The 10,060-nt window shown below is 40.3% G+C and overlaps 1 protein-coding gene across 1 annotated transcript; it reads left to right on the top strand.

Annotated features, from left to right (window-relative positions):
- The first annotated feature begins 1,871 nt into the window (after positions 1 to 1,871).
- slc41a2a (solute carrier family 41 member 2a) lies at positions 1,872 to 9,828 on the top strand. Its single transcript, XM_053426258.1, has 10 exons — positions 1,872 to 1,907; positions 2,163 to 2,270; positions 3,225 to 3,296; positions 3,440 to 3,584; positions 4,724 to 4,870; positions 6,158 to 6,323; positions 7,784 to 7,863; positions 8,400 to 8,531; positions 8,989 to 9,137; positions 9,212 to 9,828. Exons 1-10 carry the CDS (start codon positions 1,887 to 1,889, stop codon positions 9,374 to 9,376), a joined length of 1,185 nt encoding a protein of 394 aa, XP_053282233.1. The 5' UTR covers positions 1,872 to 1,886; the 3' UTR covers positions 9,377 to 9,828.
- Positions 9,829 to 10,060: the final 232 nt, after the last annotated feature.

Raw genomic sequence — 10,060 nt, 5'->3', positions numbered from 1 at the left:
TGCAAAGATCCCATTTAGGCATATATACTGTAAATTCATGTAGTTTACGCCCTTTAGTCGCTGTGCTTGGCAGTGCTTGTTCCTTTAAACAAGTAAACAGTCGCACAATGATAAAGTCAGAAGCCAGACCTAAACTTTGTGTTTAGTGCTGTCTGTCATATACAGGTTATACACAGGCTGTGCAAGCACGAGACGTGATACATGAGGTGACAGTGTGAGTTATGTGTATGTGTGTGTGTGTGTGTGTGTGTGTATGTGTGTGTGTGTGTGTGTGTGTGTATGTGTGTGTAGGACGGTTCGGGTAATTCCACAGTGAAGACTCGGCACACCAATCAGACGACGACAGAGGCCACAAGGAAGAGTCTGTGTCACCAGCAGTGGACTGTGAGAAGAACAGATGTCTCTTCTCCTCCCATGGTCTCACATTAAGGGTAAGGCATTTGTTTACTCTTTACTCTTTTGAATCTTAAGAAAAGACTGCTGCTGTCAAAATAAACTGACTTTTTTTTAAATTTACTTTACTTAACTGGGCTTTATCTGTGTTTGCAAAGTTGCTGGGACGAGAGAGAGAGACGCTCTCAGAGAGTGTTGCAAATTAATTTGACACGAGAATTAAAAGTATGTCAGGTTTGTGGCTGATGGTGGAAATCCCCTCATTGGACTGTGTCTCCTTCACGTCAGTTTGATGTTTCCTGATAATCTTTCACGTACCTTTTGAGCATCTACTAGCATCGACTTACTCAAGGACATCACAGCAGGATTCCACATAGACAACATTAAACACCTTGAATAACCTGTCGTTGCCTCCCACGAAGTCAGATGATAATCCAGCTGTTGCTTGGATTATCATCAGACTCAATATTTAACATCATGCAAAAATGCTTATTTCCAATAAAGTTACAGTTCAAACTCTAGTTAAACCTTTTGAAACATATGAGGCATCTTTGATACATTTTGTTCCAGTGTTACGTGTTAAGTGTATCCATTATGTTAAACTTATTTTTACATTTTGTACATTTCCTCTCTCATAACTTGATGACCTTAGCTTTTTTCGCACCTGATCATCTCTTAGGAATTTTTCAGAATGAAGTGCATTGTCTCTGTCAGACAACATGGCCTCAGTGTTGCTGAGGCTGGCATAAAGAATGATAATCATGGCAATTTCCACCATCAGATGACACTGAAACCATCCATTGACCCATTACATTTGGGCACTGATACAGATCAGGGGATCCAGTTCTCTTTTTCAATATCTTAAGCTTTGCAATAGACATTTTTGAAAATAATTCATGAAACTTTATGAAAGAAATCAAGAATTTATAGGGGATTTATCCAATGAATATATGTATCAACTGAATTTCACTACGGTTTCATGGGGGGACTGTTATGAAGGTTTGAACTCTACTTAGTGCCATTCTACTTTATTCTATCTTTGCCTGTAAAATAAACTTATCTCCTGTTTTAGCAAACTGTGACCAGTTAAAGGATTTCTTAGTAGCCGGAGCAGCGGGAGAAACATCCTGCCACAAACCTCACTGCACACCATGGTTGTCTCGAGGTCCCAGGACGATCAACAACCCACAAGAAGCCAAAGTCAACCGTCCAGAACGAATCCCTCCTCATCCCAACACTCTGGGAGTCCACAACCACACAGCTCCAAGGAGAACCTTTTACCGGTTGACACCAGATTGCAGATCAAGCCTAGGGAGTTAACCGAGACGGACTACTTGCTCCCCGATAAACTCTACGGAAGTTCAAGGGTCACTGGATCCACGGCAGAAAAAGATGCAGTCGTCCCGAGTGCACCTGCGGAGTCGGTGTGTTCCTTGGTGCTGCAGATCCTGGTGCCGTTTCTTTTGGCCGGGCTCGGGACAGTCTCGGCCGGGATGCTGCTAAACTTTGTTAAGGTGAGGACACAGAAATCTTTAAGATGAGGTCAACAGTGAGGTCATCATTTAGTTTACAATGCCTGGTTGCTGAATCAAGGAAACTGTATGGCCAAAGACATTCTCCTTAAAGAAAAACAGGTACGGAAGAAAGACAGAGAAGAAGGAAACTAATTCCAATTCAAAAATCGGTGTATTAAAACTGCGTGGGTATTGTGTGTTTGTGCTGTTGGTGTAAACTGAAGCTCATTTATCTCTGAACTGTTGTGTTGGCAGGACTGGGACGTGTTCCGGGAAGTCAAAGAAATCTTCATCTTGGTCACTGCTATCTTAGGCATGAAGGGGAACCTAGAAATGACTCTGGCCTCGAGACTCTCGACTGCTGTGAGTGAGCACTCACGCACTCACACATGATTAGTAGATTGCATTCAGTGTAAGATAATAAAATTCTCTGTGCAGTAAAATGTAAAATATAAACAAAGGCAAAGTTGAAGAAAACTAAATCTGAGTGACAAGGAAACACTGACTCTCAGGATTATACGTTGCTCTTTTGTATCATGGGTGTGAAACTCCTCACGGGCCTGTGAAGTCCTCGGCAGCAAAACAATTTACTATAAATAGTCCAACAACTCGGTTAGCCTGGAATGATGTGTTCCTGGAAAAGCAAATAATATAACCATGTAATATTTTCATAAAGATTCTTCATAAACTATCCAAAGATAGATTTTTCCTCTGTGCTACAGATCTCAACTGTGTAAAAAGTACTAAAACTCCTCATCGTTCTGGGAAACCTTGACACTGTGGTTTGACTTGAGTCCGTGTTGGGATAAAGTGTGTATTAATCCGCAGCTGAAACTAGTCACCACCTTTTATCTCTCTTTCTACGGAAGCGTAGCGTACTCACAATTTCCGAGACTAGTTCTAGGAAACATTAACGCTGGAGTCAGTGAAAATAGTCCCCACCTTCTACGGTAGCGTATTGCATTCACTTAGGGGGAAAAAGTTCCCTTTTTCTGAGATAATTATCACATAAAAAAAGTGAATGCAATGCACTTCCCACAGTAATTACCCATTTTTCTTTCCATTTTCTCGTTAAGTTTGTTTAAAAAAAATTATATATGAGGTTATCTGCAAAGATAAATAACTATATTAAAACAAAAATATACATCAATAAAACAAATGATTATGACCAGTTATCTTTTTATGTTCAATTAGATTTTTGTCATTTGACACAACATTGAGCTCATAATCCAATTTACAGTTCCACTGTACAATTAATTCAATGATCTACACACATATAGTGTGATGTATTTATACGTTCTACTGTATTTTATACAGGTAAATGCAGGGAAAATGGAATCTGCCCGCGAAAAGTGGATGATGATCGTTGGGAACCTGGCACTCAAGCAGGTACATTATTATTTTTCATTTGTCTTATATCATTATTTGTAACATATCTTAACTCAAATCAAGCATCTTTGAATCCTTATCTATTTTTCTGCAAAAGTGAGTTCAACTCCAGTAAATCTTTTTCATATTTTCTTACTTCCCAGTTGCAGGCCACAGTGCTGGGTCTGCTGGCCTCTGTGATGGCGACTCTTCTGGGCTGGATGGCAGAAGGGACGATGCCCTTCAATCACGTTGTGCTTTTGTGTTCAACCAGTGTTTCTACTGCCTTCATTGCTTCAATGCTGCAAGGTAACAACACAAACTGTTCAGCTGTCCCTGACCTTCTGTGAAAATCAGAAGCAGAATCAGAAATACGTTATTGATCTCTCGGATGGAAATAAGGTTTTGTCACAGTCGCTGCAGTAGAGAAAAAGAAAACTATACAAACCAAGACAATTGCAATGATTAGAAATGCAAAATACGGGTAAGAGTTTGAAATAAAAAGTTTGTAAGGTCTGTTATAGGAATTTCAATACATGACATAGCAAAAAGTTATCTTCTGGTGTTTTAATTGAACCGTCTGCGTAATGTGGCTCAATGGTTAGGTCACTGTGACAGACTGTCACACAATGGCCCTGCGCCATCAAAAGTCCACTTCATTTATACTAAACAAGCCCCTCCTTATCACAGAGGCAGTACGTTATCCAATCATCTGTTCCAATCAGGTGTTGTGACATTCTGTCTCAATCAATGTCCAGGGGATCTTCTTTGAAGTCTTACAACACAATGAGATGAGGATTCTGCTCAGACTCTAGGAGAGACTCTTGAGTGTGAAAGCATGTTTCCAAGATACCCCCGTCTTCTGGTCAGTCACACCTAAAAGCCCCTCTGCTCCATCTGCTGATTGGCCCCTGCTTTGAAACCTTTTGTTTAGCAACAGGCAGGAGTCTACAGCAATACACACCTGAGTGGCAGTAGAGGAAGTCACTAAACACCTTAGTTCCCTTCCAAAACCCCCACAAGTTACAAGTCTATCTACATAAAATATATTTGTAATAATATTCTTCTACATACAAGTCATTTGTTTCATTAAACATATCTGAATACAGAATTTCCCATTACAAGTCAGTAAAGTAGCAGGCGTCATGCATGGTCTGAGCCTTGGTGGATATAAAATCCTCATTTTGAATGTTCAGGTTTTCTTTCCCTCTACAACATTAAGAATCCTCTTGGTTCAGAAGTTATTAACAAAAGGAGAGTCTCTCAAAATCAAATTGTTTTCTGTTGACAAGTAAAACATTAGCGTAACACTTGAATAAAGACATGATACACAGTCTTATTTTCATCGTTGAAATTGATGTAAATGGTAAAAGTAAAGTTTATCCGTGTTCTGACTTCAGAGTCACGTCATACATGGAGAACTCCCCCCTGTCTTTAACCATGCCCAGGCATCATCATGGTGGCAGTGATCCTTGGCTCCATGCGACTGGGGATCAACCCTGACAACGTGGCCACACCCATGGCCGCCAGCTTTGGGGATCTCATCACTCTGGCCTTGCTGGCCTGCAGCAGTTGGTGGTTCTACTCTATCTCAGGTAAAGGAGGACGATAAGATAAGACAAGATGAGACAAGATAAGACAAGATAAGACAACATAAGACAACATAAGACAAGATAACATAACATAACATAAGGAAACATACACACAAGACATATATAATTCACAAAGGGGCTTTTCTCTCATGTAGTTAGTTGCCACGCATGTTAAACACTGATTTTATCTCATACAAAGGGATGACAGAGGCCCACCATACAGGTTGAGACCAGGCAATGTAGATTACATTTTTGCAACTCTAGGCTTTCACATGACAGCATCGTCTATTCAGCATAAAGAAATGTATATTCTAATGGAGTCCGGAAACAGAGCCTTTAAAATTGAGTAAAGCCTGGAACAGAGGCCCTCTAAATGATCCAAAAGATTTATAATGGTTTGAGAAATTGGAAATCTTCTACTCTATACAATATTCAAATCGTCTGAAAAAAATAATTGTGGTTCCACCCCTGATCCTCATTCCTCAAGAGTTTTTCCAACAGTAACAGTATTGCACATATAAGACATTGAGATTGCATATTGTAGTAAACACAAGCAGCCGGGTGTTGTTGAAGTTGTTGATGATGAAGGAAGGACGCCGAGGACCAAGTAGTTTCAGTGTAACAAAGTTTATTACAAGAAATCACAGGTCAGGACGAGCTCTAGAGACTCTGAGACATCACACAGCCAAATGGTGAAATCTGACTTGCAGGGGATGAAAGAACACATATATAGGGAGTTTGGTTCCACCAATGACTTCAGGTATAATGCATCCCACATGGGATTTCTGATAAGGGCACATCTTTGTGTCCGAACATGAAGGCACACTGGTCAAGAACATTCCTTCTGAGCCCATCTGTTAACTGGTAAGAGATGGTTCCCTAGGTCAAAGGTCTTCCCCCAAAGGGTAAAGTAAATAAGACACACATATGGTGGGCTCTCTGAGAATGTCTTTGTGTTTGTAAGCATATATCCACATGTTTTACTCTAACGAATATACGACAATATAACCTGATTATTGTTAAAAAGATAAACTAAATGAAAATGGCACGTGGCCGACGTACGTAACCTTCTCTAAAGAAACTTTATATGAAAAAGAAGAGGATCAGCAAGGACAGTTTGATTCTCTAACACATGCTCAGGATCAGAGAACGTTTTAAACACTTGGTCTTTCTCTGAGCACGATCCCAAGCAGTTTCCACTTTTGACCAGCAGATGCCTCCTTTTGCACATGTCTCACAAGCATCGGAGAGCCATCATGTATTAGTATGGAAATGAAAGTCTAAATAAAGACTCTTTTCTCTGGACAGAGCTGCAGCCCTACGTTCTGTACCTGGTGGATCTGTTGATTTTGTGCCTGATCCCTCTGTGGGTGATGATCTCCTCCAAACACCCAGCCAGTCGACTCCTGCTGCGCACAGGCTGGGAACCAATCATTACTGCAATGGTCATCAGCAGGTACTTACCTCAGCCTTCTACCCGACTCTTTCCCCAGCTTCGACATTTAATCACAATATTTATAAGTAATACGTTTAGAAATACATTGAGTATGAGTATGAGTCGGAAAAACATCACAACTCTCCAATCACTGTAATCCACATATCCACATACAGGGCTACACTACACATGTGTAAATTAAACTGACATCAGGGTCTGAGTCAAGACTTGGGGAAAAAATGCTGAATTGATTAGAAAAGTTAAAATATTACTTTAAAAGAAAACTAAAGAAGTCCAATGGCAGAGTTTTAAAAACAATGTTGATTTAGATTTTATTAAAAAGGTTATTGTCGTTTCTTTCAAGCAGCAGAGTGTCGTCAAAGTCAATGTTTGAGGAAGGAAACCCCGGATAAAGAACTTGAAGTATAGCAGAGTTTACTATTCAGAAGTATTACAGGTCAGGACGAGCTCTAGAAACTCGGAGATAACACATAGGCGAATAAGTGAAAATCTGCCTTGCCTCTTGCAAGACAACATTACATTACATTACATTTAGTGGTTCAGTATCTTGCCAAGGACACTTCGGCATGCAGATGGGGAAGAGTGGGGATTGAACTGGCAACCTTCTTGTTGGAGGACGACCACTCTACCCCCTAGGCCACACCGCCTCAACAATTCTTATAGGGGGGGGGGTGTGTACCCGAAAACTAGAGATAAGGTGACAAATTTGGGAGTGCTTTGTATTTAGGATTAACGGACCTGTTGAAGAACATCCATTAAATAAGCGGGTCAAAGAACGTTCAGAGAAGGGAGGGAACTAACAGAAAACATTTGGAATAGTATTTAAAAGTCTGAGCATAAGGCGTCATAAAAGTCATTATGTTTTATAACCATGCTCAAAAGATCTCTTATTGGAATATACGACATACTACATTAAAAAGACCAAATATCATATAAACCAGTGGTGGTCTAGACCAGGTCTGAAGAAAGGTCTCTTTTATATGCTGATATTCACACATTTTCACTTGCTGAGATGTTTAAAGCTCAGCCTTAATGAACATGTTACCAGCTATTGGTGCTCTGGCTTTAATCGTCATGTTACCAAGAGTTGTTTTATCTAATTCTTCATTTAGATTTCTGTAGCTTGGTGTATTTATTTATTTGAAATACACAAATTTAAAGTTTTAATCGATATTGTTATTTTATTACTTTGCTATTTTTTAGCACCGTCTTCCTTTAATAACCCCTACAGCTTTAATCTTTTTGTCTGTGTAACCTTAGCCTATAATTTAAATGAACTTAAAATCATCATAACACTCTTTTGATGAATGATTGAAAAGATTGAGGTTCTATCATGACACAGTTATCAGTGTTTATAAACAGAGACCAAAATCTGAATATCATGGTGTTGATGTGTTAAAGTGCCAATAGTGTACTGATCATAAAGAGCTTCTGAAAACTGTTTGTTTTTCTTCTTTTAGTATTGGAGGACTTATTCTGGACAAATCTATGTCGAATCCAAACTTGGCAGGCCTCATAATTTATGCTCCAGTCATAAATGGTGAGTTGTCTTCTGAAAATGTGCATTAAATGGGCTGCTTTGTGTTTGTTTGTTCGTGTGTGCGTGTGTGTGTGTGTGGAATGATACAGGCTTAAAATTATTCGATCATGATAATCCACCTCTGAATTTACACTATGTAAAGTCATCTTCTCAAAGGATCAGTGGTGGATGGATTGAAGGATGGTAGATGCTGTGTTTTGTGGTTCCTCACCAGGGTCATTGTAGCAATTGATGTCAGTCCTAGCTGTGAGGTCATTCTGTTGTGAAGGTGTCTGCATGAGCAAATTATCTCTGATCTTCATTGTTCATGTGTGAACGATGCAGTTGTTGTGTTCCTCCACAGGCTTTGTCTTTCTCTGTTGTTTAGACCAGAGGTGAGATTGAGCCCAGGCTATCACGAGTTTGATTTCAAAGGCGGTCGTCACATTTAAATATGTTGCAATCGTAAAAATGCGGCCCTCTTTGTTGTCGAACAGTAGGTGAAATCACCTGGTACACCCGGTGACCCCTGCCCCCGACATTTCTTTTCTTCTCAGGAATTGGAGGAAACCTCGTCTCCATACAGGCGAGTCGGTTGTCTACTTATCTGCATTTGAATTTCCCACCTGGAGATCTTCCAGAGGAGCGACAGGGCTGCTACAACCCTTGTCGCACCTTCTTTGGTTCAGGTGATAAATGGTCTTTAAAGCGGTTGAATTGCCCTTTCCCTCTACACACATACTGTAAAAGCTAAAAAAACTAAACTTGTTGGCTATGATGTTAAAAAAAATTAGATTAGAAAATCCAGAATGGAATAATCCAGCACAGTACACACATAGACAGATAGATAGATAGTGTAATGGGTAATTTGTGGAAGTGATGATGCATTAGCAGACGTGCATGTGGAAGATTGACCAGATTGTTTATCTTAAATGGAAACTTTAGCATTACGATTATTGCTCAGAGACTTTTACTTCATGGCCTCTTGAAGCCTGAACTTTATGGTGTCTCTTTGCAAATGGTTGGGATCTCACAGCCTCAGTCAAAGACAACAGCATGAGATTAATAAAAGGTAGAAATTAGTCAATAAATAAGTGGCCATTCAAATGAACATGTGAAATCTGATGTTCAGCTTTGTCTTGGCAGGAGCAAACCACCGCTCTGCCCGGATCCTGCTTCTCTTGGTCATCCCTGGTCAGTTCATCTTCTTATACACCATCAACCTAATGAAAGGAGACCCCAGGTTACCAGGTCCTCTCCTGACGGTCGCCTTCTTGTCTGCTTCCCTGATTCAGGTGAGACAGAGGCAGGGTTCAGTTTCCCTCCGCGGCCTGCTGTAAAAATAAATCTCATCCTCCTTGTCTCGTAGGTCTTCTCTCTGCTGTGTACAGCCGACTGTATGGTCCACTGGCTGTGGCGGAGGCGTAAAGACCCCGACAGTTACTCAATACCCTACCTCACAGCCCTGGGAGACCTTCTCGGGACCTCACTCCTCGCTCTTGCATTCCTCATGCTGTGGTGCATTGATGATTAAGGCAGTGAGCTCATAGCAGGAGGAGGAAAAAATACAACGGAAAATCACACGGGCTGGTGAAATGAATTTTTTTTTAAAGGACAGAGAGAGAAATTATTGATTGATCAAAGATGATCATCCATTCCTTCATTTCTTTGGCTCGTCATGTTTGTCCTAATCGTAATATTGCTGTTTCCCGGTTTCTATAATTTCACCTGCTGATTCTATGGAAGACACATCCGCTGCTTTTATCGTTGCACAATAACAGTAAACCTTCCTGGGCTTTTGGGAAGTTAATCAAAAACGCCCATGTCTGATTCTGTCACAGCTGTATCAAGCGAACGCAAAAACCTAAATGATTAAAACTTTAACCCAAGGACCAAGTTAACCGTATTTCACAAAAAACTACATGATGAGATACTTTCCAAGAAAGAACCCAGGACCTTTTGGAGCAGTTTCAATTTAGGGGACGAATCAGGATTTCTATTTTTAAACATTGCAACATTTTTGTGAATCTCTCAAGAATAAAATGATGTAGAATGTCAGTCTTTCTTTGAGGACTGATATCTATGAGTGATTCCATTTTGGTGCAACTTGATTGAATTTAAAGGCACTGTTGAGCCCTGTCGGAGGTATGTGCTATTGAACCAAGCAGGATATTCACAAGGGTGCTTGAAACACAGATGTGATCAGCTACACAACTCT

This window comes from Pleuronectes platessa, chromosome 7 (genome assembly GCF_947347685.1).
Source record: "Pleuronectes platessa chromosome 7, fPlePla1.1, whole genome shotgun sequence".
Classification (NCBI taxonomy): Eukaryota; Metazoa; Chordata; class Actinopteri; order Pleuronectiformes; family Pleuronectidae; genus Pleuronectes; species Pleuronectes platessa.
The sequence above is the reverse complement of the archived record's forward strand: the minus strand, read 5'-3'. Positions and strand labels throughout refer to the sequence as shown.

Excerpts from the sequence above, each read along its gene's own strand:
- slc41a2a (XM_053426258.1), top strand. The coding sequence starts at position 1,887 with ATGCTGCTAAACTTTGTTAAG. Across the intron at positions 3,585-4,723 it reads CATTGCTTCAATGCTGCAAG|GCATCATCATGGTGGCAGTG; the intron begins GTAACAACACAA and ends AACCATGCCCAG. Across the intron at positions 7,864-8,399 it reads TTATGCTCCAGTCATAAATG|GAATTGGAGGAAACCTCGTC; the intron begins GTGAGTTGTCTT and ends TTTTCTTCTCAG.